Below are 18,310 nucleotides of genomic sequence, written 5' to 3' on the forward strand. Positions count from 1 at the left end.
GAAAGACAGCTATTGTTACCATTGTTGTTCTTCCTTGAGAACATACTGGAATGTGGGTTGGGGCCAATGAGCAGAGGCACAGCTGGGGTACCCAGGAAAGGCTGCTTCCTTGAGGACCAAGGTGGAGTCCTTTCCTTCATTCTTTCCTATGACTTCATTCTTGTGGGTCTTGAAGCATTCAAGAATCCTACTTTTAAAAGAAATAGTCATTCATGCAGGAAAGTCTCATATCCTAGAACCATTATCATGAGCTTTGTAATGAGTGGCTAGTTAATACCTGTGCAGGGCTGAGCTGACTGCCCACTGGGACCTGGGATGAGGAAGGGACCAGAGCTCAGGTGCATGGTCAGGTGGCATGATGCAGCCCAGGAGCTGATGTTGTTTTTATGTTATTGCCACAATGTTGGAATTTCCAGACATTTTCTGCAACTGAGATAATGGGAAAGTAGAAAATTTTGCTATCTCCTGGAAGTTGTGCTACATATATGATTTCACTTATTTTTCTACTAACTCTCTGAAGTGAATACTATTATTCTGCCCACTTTACAGATATGGAAATAGAGGCTACAAAAGAGTAAGCTAATAAGTGGTGAGCCCAAGATTCAATCCAAGCGTGTGATACAAATCCATACCCTTAACCAGCACACAGCATAGCCTTTGATTACTGCAAGGATAATTTGTCATTATAGTGTTTCTCCCCCTCATCAGAGAACCTTGCAGAATTTTTCTGTTGAGATACTTAGTCACTTTTCACACTGGGATAGAGGGCACGGACAAGACCGAAGGGACAGGAAGAATCCCAAAGACCTAGTGTTTGAGTCTGTGGTTTTTGTAGCTCAGGCACAGCAGGGTGACTCAGCCTCAGACTCTAGCCTCAGAAGGTTTCCTTCTCACTTCTTTTCTCCACCAGGATCCTCTCAGAGGAGGATGAGGACCCATGTTCTCTCAGTCCTTGAAAGTGGCCCTGTCTGCCCTGGCACAGGGGAGGCCACCGTCCCTAATACAAGGCAGAGAGCCGAGTGTGATTGCTAAGATGCCATGAGGAAACCTGGCGTGCCATCCTCCTTCTAAGGATTACCTAAACCTATCTCCACCCCCTCACTGATGGCATTGCTCCTTCCCAGGTCTCGGGGAAGCAGGTGGAGACTACTCACCTCTTGGCAGATGGTTGTCCAAGTTTTAGGGCAAAGGAAAAGGGTGCTTTTCCAAGACCATGTAAGCTGCCAACCTGCTCAGGTATGATGTTCCCAATTTTGTTGTCTGGGAAGCAGTTGTCCCTAGAAGGGCCAGGACACCAGCCTTTCACCAGGGTCTGGGAGGGGTCTGGGAGGGCAGGACCTGCTGCAGGAACATGGATTAGGAAGAGGCAGTGTGATCCTAGGGATCCAGCAGAGCTCAACCTCCCAGCTGCTAATCGAGATGTAAAATAACAGGAGGATGGTGGCTGGTGAGTAATAGATCAAACCTTAAGGGTGTGGGAGCCGTGAAAATACTGTGCAGACAGCCTGGCGCTTCTTTCAACATCATTGAGATTATCAGCAGCACGGGCTCCTCACTCTCCCTGCTTCCTCTCCACTCTGCCAGTCCTCCCAGGGGCATTCAGCCCAGTGTCTGCCCCTGGATAGCCCTCCAGACCCCAGGACACTCTAGCTCCCAGCCTTCCCACAACTGCGGAGGCCCCCTCCCCGAGGGAGGTTGGTGATTCCTGCACAGTGTGGATGGCTGTTGCCCAACTGGCATCCTTTCACTTCACTTCCCACTGCCCATGGAGCAGGGCTTCCAGCATGGGGCAGGGTGGGTGCCTCTCTCGCTACTCTTCTTGTCACGGCACACCTGGGCTCAGTCCGAGCACTGCTGTGCCAGGACCTCTGTGCCCAAAGAGAGCTGGAGGAGGGTTCTCACCCAGGCCCCTGGAAACTCCCTGCTGTCTCCCGCAATGCCGTACCACAGGGCCTGCCGGTGAATTCACACTTTGCATGGACAGGGAGGAGGCCAAGATTCATCCCATCTTTTCTAGCTGGTGACATACAGATGTCCTGGGACACAGGAGAGGGAGGGGACTACCTCTCTTTCTCACACTCAATCTGATAATCTATCATATTTTTCTCCTCCCAGCCCTCCTGGACCCACACCCACAGCAACTTCCCTGCCCACCATCTCCACCCTCTTGGGTGTGAGCAGAAACCCAGAGCATCCTAATATTGTAAAGGCTCTTCCTGTGGCTGCCATGTGTGGCCAAAGCAGTGGCCAAAAAGGCAGAGTCAGTCAGCAAATTTGTGGCAATGAGGCAAGCCGTTTGGGTAGTCAGGACCTAGGCCAGGTGGCAAGAAACACCAGGAAGTGAGATCAGTTCAGGACAGTGCTGTGGAAGCCTATTTGGGTCATGGGCCCAGGTAGGATCTGTAAGAACTTTACTACCTCTCCCCAGAGAAATGGCACACTCCCGAATAAGCACCCCACTCTGCAAGAATTGCCCAGGGTTCAGCCAGCAACTCTCCCCGGACTCTTCATCGACTCCGTTGGGAGTGTGTGAGCCAACACCCACAAACATGGCTCTCCTACTTGAGAAAGTGGAGTAATAAATCAGCTAAATAAGGGGAAACGAAGGCACGGGTGTGATAGTCTAAGGAGCATAGAGTTAAGGGGGAACAGGCACCCCATGTGATTGATCTAGAAAAGGGGGATCCTGAGCAGGAGAGGCGTGAAGAGATGAAAAAGAGGGAGGGTGTATGGAGAGGAGCTGGAGAGGGTGGTAGTTCCAAACCATCAGCCCTCTGGTGTCTGGAGAGACGTTGTAAATCCCTGTGACCAAAAAACAACAGGTTTCCTGGGCACAAGCCCTGTGTCATTCTAGCAAACCCTTTGATGACTCTGTTCCCCACCTGTAATAATTTTCACCTCATGGGATTGTCAGCAGATTAAAAATGAGAGTGAGGATGTAAAACAAACACTTAGTGAAGGACAAAGTGCTGTGCAAATGGGAAATATTTAAAAAATATTTTTATTGATTTTTAGAGAGAGAGGAAGCAAGAGGGAGAGAGAAACATCGTTGCCGAAGTGGAACACTAGCTGCTTCCTGCATGCCAATTATTGGGGATCAAATCCACAAACCTGGCATGTGACCTGACTGGGAATCAAACCAACAACCGTTCAGTGCACAGGACAAGGCCTGATCAATTGAGCCACACTGGCAGGGCATAAGTGGCAGATATCTGAGGTTCTGCCAAGGAGACCAAACTAGTGAACTGCCCCTTCCCAGCGTCAGTAACTCCAGATGCTGTGTCCATTGTCCAAGTGGGAGGGGGCTGCTAAGATTGACCTACTTGGTCAAACTCGACATGCCTTTCTGCTGGCTATGGAGGATAGTGATTGGTCAGTGTCTGCATAGAGCAGGGCAACAGAAAATGTCAGCCACGATTGGGTGTCATGGACCTGCCTTCACAACCCTACCACCCACCCCCCTGCCATAAAAGTGTCTCATCATCACCCCTCTCTTATGAGGAAGCATTATCCCTGCTTGATAGTGAATGTCGTGGAGTTAAATCCGCAGAGAAGTGCAGGCACCATCCTCGCCCTCTGGGGACTTCCAAAGTATGGCTACAACTCAGCTGCACGGATGTAGTGATGGGTCTCTAGAGGACTGGCCTTGATCAGATGGTGTGGCTGTGTGGAGTCTGACCTGAAGTATGGGGGCTTGGGAAGCCCTAAGTATATGTGTTCTTGTGTTTAGGTGCCAGCTGGAGTGCTTATTTGGGGGGCCAGTAGGGAAGATAGGGTCCGCACAGACTCTGCTCCTCCACCTCTGCCCTAGGATCTTGGTTGAGAGGCTCCACGACATTCCCATCTTAGGATGTGCTTCTAAGGGGTTCAGACATGTGCCAGACACAGCCAAAGTGCTTCTGCCCGAGGGAGGGGAGAGAGCCTGGAGATGTGATATCCCAGAGACCCCAAAACTCAGACAGACAAAGTTTTGTTCTATTTTTTCTCAAAGGCTAATGTGGAGCCTGAGAAGAAGAGGTGAAGTTCTCTGCCTGCTCCCAGGTCTGCTGGTGATCTCTGATGCCAAGAAAAGAGGAAGAATAAAAGGAGAAGCAACAGCCCCAGGTCCTCCATCTTACTTGATGCTGCCCTTTCTTCCTTTGTCCTTCAGTGAGAAAATAAATGAAAGCAGGATCTGGGTTTGATCGGTAGTTCAATGCCTCCATTTTGCAGATGAGAAAAACCAAGGCTCAGGAAGTCTTGAGGGCTGAAGTCAGTTGGGCACAGGGCTGACCCTCATTTAATGTTGCTCCTATTCCTGTTGGTTTGTAAACCCCTCAGTCCACAGGTAAGGAAAGGTAGGCTCAGCAAGAGGGGTGACATGCCATGGTCACATGGTAGGTGCCTGACTGAGGGAATTGACTTTTACAACTAGACACGTTCTTCCCAGTCTATCATGCAATGTCCCTTATAAAACAATGTACTGCTAACTAGAGACAAATACACTGCTTTGAATACCTGATGGGCTATGAAGTATGCCTACAGTTCATAAAAATATAATTGAGTGTCATAAATTTGGCATTTCCCAAATAAATGACTATTAAACATTCAGTGTTTACTTAACATTTATTTCACTTGCTTTTTTTTTTTTAAGAATTTAAAAGGCTTTTAAAGAAGAGTTTGATCCTGACCAGTGTGGCTCAGTGGTTGATCATTGACCCATGAACCAGGCGGTCATCGTTCAATTCCTGGTCAAGGCACATGCCTGGGTTTCGAGCTCAATCCCCAGTAGAGGGCTTGTAGGAGGCAGCTGATTAATGATGTTTTTCTCTCATCGATGTTTCTATCTTTCTATCCCTCTCCCTCTAAAAATCAATAAAACTGTATTCTTAAAAAGAGTTTGGAAGACCCATGATTTTTGATGTAAAAATAAACTGTTCAGAGAGTTTTCAACACTTTTCTCCTCCTCTTCCTCCTTCTGCTTGGAGGCGGGTGGATAAACATTCCTATAGCAAACAGATAATTCAGAATCAAGCCCTTTAGCCATTCCTTCCAAAACAAGGCATTTTTGGTACCATAGGTCCAAAGGCATCTTGAAGAGCTTTGTTGCTAGACTGTGGAACATGAGACTCTTGAAATAAGAGACTATTTAATATTTTAAAATTTCATTTGTTTTCAGGCTTTTCTCTCTCTCGTTATTTTTTGTGGGGGTAATATTTCTCCATCTGCCTCTTCCTACCATTATCCTCAGCCAACCCAATGCAGGAAGCCTTGAAAGCAATAAAAGAGGTCACGTGGGGGCAGCTGTAAGTGATAGGGCAAGGTGAGGTGGGGGCTGAGGGTGGGAAGAAAAGCATGGACTAAAGCATCTGATGGGACTTCCGGTGGGCACCTGGCATGGGGACACTGCTGGAGAGATGGCAGGTGTCCTGATGGAGGTACAGACTGAGTTATAGCTTTGAATGTTGCAGCTCAATGTAGAATTAGCAGGAAGGCTCCCTAAAAGTGAGAGGCTGGGTAAGAAGTCTGGGAAAACCTGGAGGAATCTCTAACTGTGAGGAAGGCATAAGTGATATAACTATGATGACCCCATTTCCCTGAAATCACCAGGATGGGATGGCATATTCAATAGCTGTCTTGTCTTTCTATGTTGGGGTGACTATATGGTAACGGGCGAGAGTGAGAATATTGGTGCCTGGAACAAGGGTTGGGGATGGGAGTGGCAAGAACTTTTCATGGGAGACCCCTTTGTGGATCTCTCTGTGTGAATGCAGACATATGGGCGAAAACACGCATGCACATATGTCAGAGTGGTTTCAGTAGCTAGATAGCATGTTAGCAAACAAGGCACGTGCCCCAGTGTGTGTCTGTAGCCATGATGGGTATGGAATTCATTCAGCTGTGGATTGAACCCTTGCAGAACCAAGCTAGGATGTGTAACTTCCCACTGCCTGGGTCAGAGGTGTTGGGGCCCCATTAGAAAATTAGAACTACATATGGCTTTTTGGCCACTGCAATGAGAAAGAAAGTGACTTGTGTGGAGCCACTATGTGCCACGTATGATGCTGGAGGCTTCCTTTGTTGGTTGCTCGATTGCTTCATTAGTTCAACCAACAAATGAGGACCCTCTATTGTGTCCTGGCAATGTCCCTGCCCTCATCCCTTCTCTGTTTTTGCCTTGTTTCTGAGTAGTGGGTTTTCTTGATGAGTCCGGGATCTCTGCATTCAGAAATGAACTTCTGCACAGTGGGGTGTTGGGCACTTCATACGGTGGGTGGGCCAGACTGCCCACAAGCCTGACTTCTCAGTTAAAACCAGTTTGTCCAGGGCACTGTAAAAGCAGTAGCTATGGGTTTGATGGTAAGAAAAGGGATTGCTTGGAAAAAAACATACACACAAAACACAACTAAAAAGAACACGTTTGGTAAGAAAGGAAGAGAGGCCCAGGGCTGCGATGGAGAACTGGGTCAGGGGCTGGGACTGAAGATGAGTGAGCAGTTTTAACATACTACTTATAAAGAAATGTCCCGGAGGAGATATTGAGCAAGCGATTCCTGTTGGGAACCTGGAAGTCTCCTGTCCCACCTTCCCTGAGAGCCGCTGGAGCAATTCTGAGGGAATGCACCGGGCTCAGCAGGCAGCGCGGGGACTGCTTACGGTTGCCTGGGGAGGTTTCTGCTGCAGGCCAGCCTGTGGACAGCTTGTTTCCAGCCTGCTGCTGGCCATCCTCTCTGCTTTCTGAACTGCTTTCTTGGTGTTATTGGATGTATGGGTGTCGGTCCTTTGAGCAGCCTGATCTCAGCAGCAGCAGGAGGAGCAGGGTTTGTTGCTTGTTTTGTTTTGTATTTGAAATCTAAAGATGGATTTCCATTCTGTGGCTGTGTGAACAGATAGCCCGAGGGCTCAGCAGCTCTGTTCCGCTGATGCTTTGAGTCTTCAGAAAGGACTCACCTCAGTGGCCTATGGAGGGAAGCCCGGATTTGGGGTGGGGGGAGGTGGGACAGAAACCTGAGACAACGACAGGTACAAGGCAGACTGTGGAGACTCAAGCATTGCTCACATCACATTGCCATGTCAGGGAAAAGCTGCAATTCCAACCCCTAAACCCTAGAAATGATGTTTAAATCATAGGCTTAATTCCCCAAGTGACTGCTCTGCTCTAAGGGAACAGAGGTCTAGGGTTAAGATAAACATGACCTGGGCTCTGACCAGCAGAAATCCAGGGATGTGACTCATTGTAATACAAGGAGGACTGTGATGAGGTCGTCAGGGAGGTACACATGCTGCTGAGGGAGTAGAGGGAGGGAGAAACTAATTCGTGCTGGAGAATCTGGTGTTACCATCCACATTTATTTCCCATGGCTGAAACTCTTCACCCCCTCTCTGCTTAACGCTGCGAGCTTACTTTTCTGCTTCTCTGGCCAAGGGAGTTATCTGGTCAGGGCCAGGGGAAAACCTATGAGGAAAAGCATTCAGCGCCTGGACTTGCTGGCAGCTGGTTGAAAGGATTTTGTCTATAGGATTGCTGTTCTGCTCTCAGGGATAGCAAAGCTAAAAACCCATGACACCCACAGGTCAATATCCTTGTAGGACAGCGGAGATTTAGGATAATGTTCCCATTTTATAGATGAAGAAATTGAGGACCATAGTGGTCCAAGGGTCCAAAATTACAGCTAGAATCAAGGGTCTTAACTCCCATTTCACTCCTTTAAAGAATATTGAACTTGCTATCTAGACAAGCACATTGACATTATGTAAAAGGTAAAGATGAAGAGAAAAAAGAAATAAAATGTTATATAACATTCACATTGCATTCTTCCACCCTCCATGTCTTGAGAGAAGAGGAGGACTCTCCCTCTTCAATTTGACTTTCAAAAACTGGCAATGGGTCTAGAAAGGGGAGGTACTCAGCAGAGACACTGGAAAGGGAGACGCTGTGCGAAGAGCAGAGTTACAGAGCACTAAAACATGCCGATTGTGGGCCTGGCACAAGCCTAGCGCACAGTAGATGCTCAATAAATGTTCATCCCTTTCAGTCACAGAGGGGTTAAGACCCCTCCTCCCCCGAAGCTGGCGTGGCCTCAGCACAGTCATGATGGAGTAATGGACAATTAGGGCGTAGTTCAGATATTCATAGATAATGACGTTTGACTTTGAATTGAGATTCTCTCCAAAGATTTTAGCTTTATAATTTATTTGCATACTTAGGATTATATAAGTTCAATTGAGGAAAATAAATAAAGGAGACACACGGATTTGCTTCCTTCAGCATTCTCTTATTGCAAAGCAAACCTCTTAAATAACTAGCTCCCTGTACTTTTTACCCTCATCGCCTCCTCACCACATAGTTAAGACAGGATTGGAGATGTGAAGGAGGTGGTGCAAGAAGGTAAATCACACTGAGTTTCTGCTATTAACTAGGAACTGTGCTTAGCACATGTTTTTATTATCTGGTTCTGTTTTTACAAAGTCTTAGTCTTCTTACTATTCACTTTCCATAGATGAGGAACTGAAGTTCAAAGAGGACTGTGAATTATCCAAGGTCATTTAACTAAAATACAATGAAACTGGGACTTAAACTTGAAGCTTACGTGTTTTACATGATTGTATGCTAACTCTGTCCTTGGATCTGAGAAATCCTGGTTCTGTAACTTAGGTGACCATGTGAAGTTCATGGTCACAACACATGAAAAGAAAAGGAGATCTCTTTGCTTCACCCAAAATAACAACAGCTAACATTTGTATTGTGCATCATGGTCTTCAAAACACTTCAGATCAATTTCCCACTTTATAGCTAAGAATACAGGACGGAATTTAATTCAATGTCACAGAGACAATAAAAGGCAAAACTGGGGCTCAAACAGATTTTCTGACTTTAAATTTAACTCTGGTTCTCCATAGTGCCTCTCCCATGTATTTGGCCACATGGATAAAGGAAGGACTGGGCTAAGTTTAGGTGTGGGTGCTCTGTGCACTTGGTGACTTCTGATATTCATCCAACCCTGGATATCATTGAAGAGCCCGACTTTCTAATTGCTTAGCATACTCACCAACTGACAAAATCAAGGTATACTTGGATCTTGGAGCTGTGGAAAGTCTTTGCGCTCTAACTGGTTTGGCTCAGTGGAGAGGGTGTCAGCCTGCGGACTCAAGGGTCCCAGGTTCGATTCCGGTCAAGGGCATGTACCTTGGTTGCGGGCACATCCCCAGTAGGGAGTGTGCAGGAGGCAGCTGATCAATGTTTCTCTCTCATTGATGTTTCTAACGCTCTATCCCTCTCCCTTCCTCTCTGTAAAAAATCAATAGAATATATTAAAAAAAAGGTTTTGATTGCAACCTCTTATTGGGTGCCCAGAGTGAGACAGACACAGACAAGGAACTTTCCTTAAGCCCCTCATCTTCTGGTTTTCAAGTAGAAAAATGGGAGTTGATAGTTATAAAAACTTCTGGTTACAGGAAAGAAAACTTTCTCATCAATGCCTGGCTATTGTGCATCCCTGCTGTGCGCAGGAAGAAAAGAGGCAAGCTAGTTTGAAGAACAACAACTATTTTGCAGAATCCTAGGTCAGCTTCTTTCTGCAAGAGGATGCCTATTTCCCCACATCACCTGCAAACACACTTGCTAAAACGCTTGCTGGGGCAGAGGGAAAAGTAAGGAGAACGCTAATGCTGGTATTGAGGGGCTTCCACAGTCCCTAAACCTGCTATCTCCCTGATTAGTTGAACTGGGTGGCGAGCCTACACAGGCCCGAGTGGTAGCTGGCCTCCCTTGGGTTGATCCAGGGCAGGGAGCAGCATTCTGCAGAAGGTCCCTTTTCAGATTGAGAAACCCACATTCTGATCTCTCTTTTGATGATTTTACAAAAATCAAATTGCATGACAGATGCCTAGATAAACCAGAGAAGTCTGCAATCAAAGCAAGTTCTGGGATGGGGCTGATTGTAGATTTTTAATGGCTATTAGCTTGATAATCACACACCAGGAATAGCTTCCAGGTAGACCAAACCCTTGCATAAGTGGGCCCACACCCATACACACCAACACCCAGTAGCAGAATAAAAGGGGACCCTGACAGTCTCCCAATAGCAGACTTGTGTCTCCAGCTTTAAGTCTTCTCAGGAACCTTCAACTTCCCTTGCTGGGCAAAGGCATCATGAGTTGTCAGATCAAGTGCAAATCTCGAAGATCAGGAGGTGGAGGAGGCTTTCGGGGTTTCAGCAGTGGCTCAGCTGTGATCTCTGGTGGGAGCCGGAGATCAGGCACCAGCTTCTCCTGCCTGAGCCGTCATGGCGGTGGCGGAGGTGGCTTGGGCGGAGGCGGCTTTGGCAGTCGGAGTCTTGTTGGCCTTGGAGGGACCAAGAGCATCTCCATTAGTGTGGCCAGAGGAGGTGGCAGCTTTGGCTCCGGTGGTGGATTTGGTGGCAGAGGAGGTGGCTTCGGAGGTGGCTTCGGAGGCGGCAGTGGCTTCGGAGGTGGAGGTTTTGGAGGAGGCGGCTTTGGTGGAGGCCGCATGGGAGGTGGCGGTGGCTTTGGAGGTTTTGGGGGTCCTGGAGGTTTTGGGGGCCCTGGAGGATACCCTGGAGGCATCCATGAAGTCTCCATCAACCAGAGCCTCCTGCAACCTCTCAATGTGAAAGTTGACCCGGAGATCCAGAATGTGAAGTCACAGGAGCGGGAGCAGATCAAAACTCTCAACAACAAATTTGCTACCTTCATCGACAAGGTGAGTCATGAGACGCTGGCTCCTTCTGATGCTTAGGATGCCCTGCTTCCAGTGCTACCTGAAAAGCAAACCACAGAGATTTGTTTCTGTCAGGGACCATCAGTGTGATCTGACAAGCCTGAGTTATTAGCAATATCCTAATGGGAAAGGTGCTGGCTTTGTGGGCTACCCATCATGCACAACAGTCTGCAGTGAGGAGTTATTTGTGCCCAGGGCTTTATTGTTTTTGCCTAAATAAATAAGGTTTATGGAAAATGCTGAAAATCACCAAAAATGTGATATAGATAAGTAACGAACTGACGGGTGCAGGCCATGGGACAGCAGGTTCTGGAAGGGATTGGTAAGACATCTTCTGAGATTGTCTTTCCTTCCCTAGAAGTTATTACTTTACTGAATTCTGGGAAGCTGAATCTGAAATATCTGCTTGGGGACGAATGAAATTCCTGCCTTGAAGAGAAACAGTCTCAGTTTTGTGACCCATAAAGTCTTTATTAGTGTCACGTTGGAGTGTTATAGGGTTTTCTTCTATCTCAAGGCAGTTGAACCTAAGGGATTTACAAGGTTCTTAAACACAAGACTGAGGAGCCCTGCCTTCCTGTGCTCTCACATTCGTCACCCCTAGGAGCAGTGCCAGTGGATGCCTCCTTTTGGGTTTTCCCCAGAATTTATGGGACCTTTGCCTGGAATTAAACTAGAGTGGGAGGGAAATGACCTAGAGTCTTGGGAACAGTGGTAAACAAACCGGTAGATGGTGAAGTAGGAAAAGAGTTCTGGGCATAGAGAATGCTCAGTGTACTATTAGGCATCTGTAGAGCTTTCCCGGTGTGGAGGCAGGGACTGTGTAAGCTCTGTCTGGCATGACCCGGCCCCCAGCTCAGGAGGGTGACGCTGTGTAGGCTTCTCTAGGTCCCGAAGGAAGGCAATCCAGAGCTCATGTCCTCTCCTTCTGGCCATGGCAGGTGCGGTTCCTGGAGCAACAGAACCAGGTGTTGCAGACCAAATGGGAGTTGCTGCAGCAAATTAACGTCAGCACCCGTTCCACCAACCTGGACCCCATCTTCCAGGCATACATTGGCCAACTGAAGAAATATGTGGATTCGCTCACTGCAGAAAGGACATCACAAAATTCAGAGCTGAGCAATATGCAGGATCTTGTTGAGGATTATAAGAAGAGGTAGGTGGCAGAGTAAACACTGCGTGGAGATAAATATTGATCTGAGCTACCTGATCATTCACCAAGCAAGCTACTCATCTCCCAGTTGCATTTGTGGTGATAAAGGGGAGAGGCATCAGGATCTTTAACATTTTTTTTTTGTGAGAAAAATATTTAGGGCTTTAGAAATTATATTTTTTACATGTTTGAGAGTTCATTTATAGGAAAGCCTCCTCATTTAGGATATCATAGTTTCAATTTAGACAATTAAAGAGTGCTTAATATTCCAAGAAAATCTTGTATTTTTGGGGGAATCCACTAGAAAAAGGAAAAGAAACAAGTGAACGATATAGAATAGTCTAACAGCTATGTTCTTTGGGTCTCAACAGGTATGAGGATGAAATCAATAAGCGCACAGCTGCTGAGAATGATTTTGTGACACTCAAAAAGGTGAGTTAGAGAATGTCATGGCTGGGGTGGGAATGAGGGTGCTTTAGAAGCCTGTGCTCCAAACAGACAGGCTGGAAAACAACTCTGCTTCAAAAGAGAGTGGTTAGGGAAATGGGTGGGCATGTCTATCCCTGGTTCTCTTGGAAACAAAAGTGTTTCTGTAGTTCAAGCTTCTGGAGACAATTTTCAGAGATGTGCAATTTGCTAGAGCCTTTCCCATCAGTAACTTACTTAAAGCCTATATTGGATCACGAAAGATGCAAGCACAGGGAACATTTAATTCTCTAAAGAGCTGAGGAAGGAATGGGACTTCCCTGCTGAAAGAAGCTGCAGGTGGTGCCGACAAAGGTTAGAAGGCGAAAGTGTGAGTTTTCAGCCTGGTTCCTACAGAGGCTTTGGTATACAGTCCAGAGAAATTCAGGAGAGATTGAAATAGACAGACAGGATGGGAGAATTGGGGACTATTAAAAACCACAAAGGTCATGATGTCCCATAGTGTATCAAGCAAGAGAGAGAGAATGGTTGACTAAGCTTGGTCCTATCAGAGCTCTGATGGTCTCTGGGTGTATGTGTCTGTGTGTGTGTGTGTGCAGTGACCATGGGCATGGAGCCGCCAGGAGAGGCACATTGTGGACTCCATGCCCAAGAGGTCCCATGGGGATATGGCTCATCTGGAGGTACCTGGGATATTGGAGAGCAGTTAACAGGGACTGGGTGGAGTGAAGTGTTGAGAGAGGGTGGGGCCCATACCCAGAAAGATACAAGGTTAGTGAGTGAGTAGGGGGCATGAGTTTCACCAGAACCCCCTTACCTTTCTTACAGGACGTGGACAATACCTACATGGCCAAGGTGGAGCTGCAGTCCAAAGTAGATGTGCTGAGTCAGGAAATTGAGTTCATGAAAGCCCTCTTTGATGCGGTAAGGAGGCTGCTTCTGGATAGAACCTTACTTCCCCCTCTTCCCACCAAAGGAAAGTCATTCCCAGTGGTTGAAAAGGTGCTATAGGTGGGGTTTATATACTGGCTGACTTCAACTTGCCATCACTCCTCGGCACCAAGAGGCTTCTATAGTGTAGGTCTTGGAGGAGAGACATTTTCTCTGATGTCTCAGGAAATAAGGCTCAGGAAACACTAGGACAACTTCCCCTTATTCCATTCCCCAGCGTTCATCTCCCTTCAGGAAGAGACCTGTCCTGTCCCTATCTTGATGTCTAGTATACTTCGGAGGTCAAATGTAACATATCTCTCTGCTCCTTGCCCAAGTGAACATACATGACTTCTGAAACATGAATTGAAATATAAGGCATTTGCCACCAACCAGCTTCTTTCTGGAGGCACTAAACAAAACTGCATAACTGGTGAAGGCTGTCCAGGAGGCTCAGAAATACAGATTCCTCTCCTACCATTCTCAGGACAACTTTGGCAGGGGCCGAGGAACGGTGGTTATAGCACTTTAACTCCCATGCAGAGTCTGAATACCGGGGAGTGGGTGCTGCCTCACTGGGCAGAGAAGCCATGGCCAGACTTCCCGTGTGTTGCAGGAGCTGAGCCAGACGCACCAGACTATCACCGACACCAATGTCGTTCTGTCCATGGACAACAACCGCAACCTGGACCTGCAGAGCATCATTGCTGAGGTCCAGAGCCAGTATGAGGAGATTGCCTTCAAGAGCAAGGCTGAGGCTGAGGCCCTGTACCAGAGCAAGGCAAGTACTAGGTGCTGAGGGAGAGCCGCAGCTTCTTCTACCAGTCAGATACTGTAGAAGATGGTCAGTGTTTTTATATAATGGCAATTAGGCATCATTCCCCAGAAAAAGTGTCCACAGTACCCCAAATACCCCCAGTTGGGGTTGGCATGGAGCCCTTCTGGGGGTGTGAGATGGTCCCCAACCTCCCACAAATGCAGCATGACATCTGGCTTGGTTGACCTTCCCTGGACCAGTATCAGACTTTCCCTGGCTCAAGCCAACCTTCCCCTCAGGTGCAACTGTCTTCCTCTTCCCATACAGTATGAGGAGCTCCAGGTCACTGCTGGGAAACACGGAGACAGCATGAAAGAGATCAAGATGGAGATCAACGAGCTGAACCGATGTGAAGAAGCAGGTGGGGACTGGCCCTGAGGACTGGTGCAGCTCCACCGGTTGAGTGGGGCTTGGGGAGGGGGTGTGTGTGTGTGTGTGTGTGTGTGTGTGTGTGTGTGTGTGTGTGTGAGAGAGAGAGAGAGAGAGAGAGAGAGAGAGAGAGAGAATCTGAGATGTTCTAATCTAGCATATGCTGATCCCAAATGCCTTGAGTTTAACATAACTTAAAACTTATAAGAATTTTTTAGAGTGGCCTAGGAGACATTTAGAGGAAGGAGTAGAGTAGGGAAATAATTGTGCCCACTTTTTGATTGCTTACACCAGTGTAAGGGAATAATAACAAATAAAGCAAGAGGTTGTCAGACTTGTGTGGATTGTAGCCACAGCTTCCCACTGCGGCACAACCCTGAGCACAGCCGGCTGCATGGTGAAGGGCAGGGAAGCAGGGAGTCGGCATAGGGCAGGGCATTAGCTTTGGAAGGGATGATGTGGGGCACAGAATTTGCTCCATAAATAACAGGATTGGCGAAGCAGTCCACATCAGATGTTTCCATAACAATTTTGGCCCTGTGTTGTGAGGATCAAAGGCCTTCATGGGGAATTCAAAAGGGTACAGCCAAAGGTGACTTGGGAAGATGATGCTCCCGAGACAGCCGCAAGTCTTAGCACAGTTGTTTGTAGCCTGCAACTCTGGGGCAAGTCCACACTGCCTGAGCCAGTGATTCTGGCTTCCCACACCCTGAATACCTCTGTTTCCTCTGCAGACTCCACTCTCTAGAGAAACCTTTTCTCCTTCTCTCCTAGTGTAAGAATGTGCAAGACGCCATTGCAGATGCTGAGCAGAGGGGAGAGCACGCCACCAAAGATGCCAAGAACAAGCTTCTTGACCTGGAGGAGGCCCTGCAGCAGGCCCGGGAAGAGCTGGCCCGGCTGCTGCGTGACTATCAGGAGCTCATGAACACCAAGCTGGCCCTGGATGTGGAGATTGCCACCTATAGGAAGCTGCTGGAGGGCGAGGAGTACAGGTGAAAGGCACTGGGAGGGCTGAAGGGACCCTGGCTACCCTTCCCTTCTCTCTTAGAGCCAGGGCTGGAGGCCAAGGCAGGGAAAGCAAGAATGGAGCAGGGCCTTCTGATGGCTGAGAGCTGACATCACGATGATCCCAAGCAGAGATTCAGGACATAACACATTATTATACAGTGGTAGATTTATTGATATGGAATGACTAATAAGGCAGAGTAAGCAACTTTAAGCAATAAGTTAATTTCTGAAAGAGAAAGCAAAATGCTGTGAAACCAGGTTAGTCCTAGACATTTTGAAACCTTGCTTTCTGGGTCTGCGGGGCGCATTGTGATCTGGAATAGGGTTGGGACATGCGGACTGGCTGGGGCATGCTCACCCACAGCAAGTGCCAAACCTAATTCTTTGCAGGTTTCTGGAGTCATAAACAGAACCATTTTCTAACCTCCCTAAAGAGAACCTTTCTCTCCAATGTGTTTGGAAAAGTTTGTTGGTGCTATTAGCATCCCCGGTGATTTCATCTGGCTATAAGCAACTGGAGGGGGAAAGCTGCCTGGGCCCCCAACAAGCCAGTATGACAGAGAGGGAGCTGCTGGCTCGTGCTGTTGCTCTGTGCCTGTCTGTGAGGCCAGGCCTCCTACCTGCATGCAGCTCGCAGAGGCAATGGGAAAGATTCCAGATGCAGCGGAGGAGGGTGGGGCAGAGAGTGGGACTGGAAGCTGCAGCTCTTTCTGAACTGAATATTCACACAGTGCAGCCTCATTTCAAAATTTCTGGCATGACTTGGATTTTGAGTATCAGACTCCCTAAAATGGATTTTTAAAAATGGGGTGCAAAATTTGCCTTTTGATCATTTTTATTAGAGCAGAAAACTTAGATGGATTGGGATGCCAGGCAGTGTGAAAATGTGGGGCTGGTCCCATCTCTGTGATCTGGCAGCACAGAAAAGGGTGGGCTCTCTAAGGCTCTGGGGGGCTGATGTTAGAGGCTTCCTGTACATTTGTAGGTGGCACTTGGGAAGCCACATGTATGCAGAACCTAAGTGCTCTGCCCTGAGTTCTTTTCTCTCTCTCTCCCTATCAGGATGTCTGGAGACCTCAGCAGCAACGTGACTGTGTGTAAGTGGGTCCTGTCCTGTGGGTGGTGTGTTGGGTGGAGGCAGGCTGAGGCAGTCAGATCTTGTTGTGGTAACACCGTCTTTCTCTGCAGCTGTGACAAGCAGCACTGTGTCTTCCAACGTGGCAGCCAAAGCCGGCTATGGAGGCGCTGGTTCTGGAGGTAGAGGATATGGCTCTGGAGGAGGAGGAGGAGGAGGAGGATACAGCTCTGGAAGCGGCAGAGGTGGCGGTGGAGGAGGCTACGGCTCTGGCTCTGGAGGAGGCTACGGCTCTGGCTCCGGAGGAGGCTATGGCTCTGGAGGAGGCTCCAGGGGAGGCTCTGGAGGAGGTTACAGCTCTGGAGGAGGCTCCAGAGGAGGCTCTGGAGGAGGTTATGGCTCTGGAGGAGGTTATGGCTCTGGAGGAGGCTCTAGAGGAGGCTCAGGAGGGGGATATGGCTCTGGAGGTGGCTCTAGAAAGGGAGGGGGAGGTTCTCAGAAGCATGGCTCCGGTGAAGGTTATGGTTCCAACGTGAGCTTCTCTTTCACATAAAGATGGAGTCCTACTCTTGATTCTCCCACTCCAGAATGTAGAAGCTTGTCTCTGTACATCTAATTGACAGCAAATCAAACCTTGTCATCCACCTCTGATAGCATTTTGGGGGAAAGGGATGCCCACATAGAATTTTTGAAATATCTCCTCTCCAAATAAATTAGTTGAAGCCAGTGACACCCTCTGTCCCCTGGGGAAGAATCTGCATTGCCTAGGTTTGTGCTTCCAGCCATCCTCCCACTCCCGGGCCCACCTTGCATTGCCCATTTGGTGGTCCTCCCCACCTCCCACAAGTATTCTGTTGAGGACCCATTTCAAAGCCTGCACCTTTCCCCTGGCAGTGCCCCCAGGGAAATATGTTTCTGTGTATATAGCCTAAAGTTTTGCTGGCTCTGCATCTAAAATACTGTGGTCTTGGTGTCTGCACAATAAACTTCATTTGCAACTCATAGCATGTGATGTGTGTTTCATGTCAAGCCTTGGCAGAAGTGGGTAGCCAGGAGCTATTACTCATTGCTGTCTGACTTAAGACACCAGAAAATGGAGAGATCTGGAAAAGGTAAGGAAGAGGCTACCTGGGGAGGAACGTGATGCCCTGAGGCAGCGTGGCTGGAAGAGGCCAGAGAGTTTTCCTTCTGGAAGTCTTCAAGGACAGTGATGAAGAAGGCTAGCCCTGGGGTCAGGGGGTGAGTGTGATGCTCTCAAAAAGTATTTCTCAGACTTGGGCACTGTCATATTGCCAGGAAGTCAATAGGGGGATTTTCGAAAATTCTCTTTTCCAGAAAAAGCCACTCTTCTTAAACATTTCCTACAGACTCCCCCCCCCCCCACACACACACACTTTCTGAGGCCCCTTCTCTTCAGGGCAAACCAGCTGACCTCCCAAGGCTCCCATCCAGGCTGTCTGCAGCTCTGGGCTTCCAGGGCAGAGTTTCCTCAGCCTTCATAGGTCACAGGCTATCTATGTGCCTGCAGTCCTATGTCTCTGTGGGGGGCTCTCAAAGAGGCTGAAGGGGGCTATCTGGGCAAGACTCTGGGACTATCAAGTGGCATCCAAAACTAAGAGACTGCTATTTTCAAGAACATCCCCCTCCCATCAGAGAAGTCCCTCAACACATTCAGCAGATGGTGGGCCCTTCTTTTCTCCTCTGTCCCACAGCCCTCTGGGAGCCTCTGTCCCTGGGTGTCCCAAGCAAGGCAGCTTCTCCTGTGAGTGTGCAGATGATTTCAGCCCCTTCCCCACAAGGCCTTGCCAC

The 18,310-nt window shown here is 48.2% G+C and overlaps 1 protein-coding gene across 1 annotated transcript; it reads left to right on the forward strand.

Annotated features, from left to right (window-relative positions):
* Positions 1-10,085: 10,085 nt before the first annotated feature.
* Positions 10,086-17,503, forward strand: KRT2 (keratin 2, type II). Its single transcript, XM_015559611.1, has 10 exons — positions 10,086-10,702; positions 11,662-11,876; positions 12,245-12,305; positions 13,128-13,223; positions 13,846-14,010; positions 14,314-14,407; positions 14,973-15,007; positions 15,190-15,410; positions 16,489-16,523; positions 16,615-17,503. The coding sequence occupies exons 1-10, from the start codon at positions 10,133-10,135 to the stop codon at positions 17,052-17,054; spliced, it is 1,932 nt and encodes a 643-aa protein (XP_015415097.1). The 5' UTR covers positions 10,086-10,132; the 3' UTR covers positions 17,055-17,503.
* Positions 17,504-18,310: the final 807 nt, after the last annotated feature.

The sequence above is a fragment of the Myotis davidii genome, unplaced genomic scaffold, assembly GCF_000327345.1.
Source record: "Myotis davidii unplaced genomic scaffold, ASM32734v1 scaffold233, whole genome shotgun sequence".
NCBI classification, from domain to species: domain Eukaryota; kingdom Metazoa; phylum Chordata; class Mammalia; order Chiroptera; family Vespertilionidae; genus Myotis; species Myotis davidii.

Bases quoted from the DNA above. Each gene is read 5' to 3' on its own strand.
- KRT2 (XM_015559611.1), top strand. From the start codon at position 10,133: ATGAGTTGTCAGATCAAGTGCAAATCTCGAAGATCAGGAGGTGGAGGA. The intron at 12,306-13,127 runs GTGAGTTAGAGA...CCTTTCTTACAG, and splicing joins ATTTTGTGACACTCAAAAAG to GACGTGGACAATACCTACAT. The intron at 13,224-13,845 runs GTAAGGAGGCTG...CGTGTGTTGCAG, and splicing joins TGAAAGCCCTCTTTGATGCG to GAGCTGAGCCAGACGCACCA.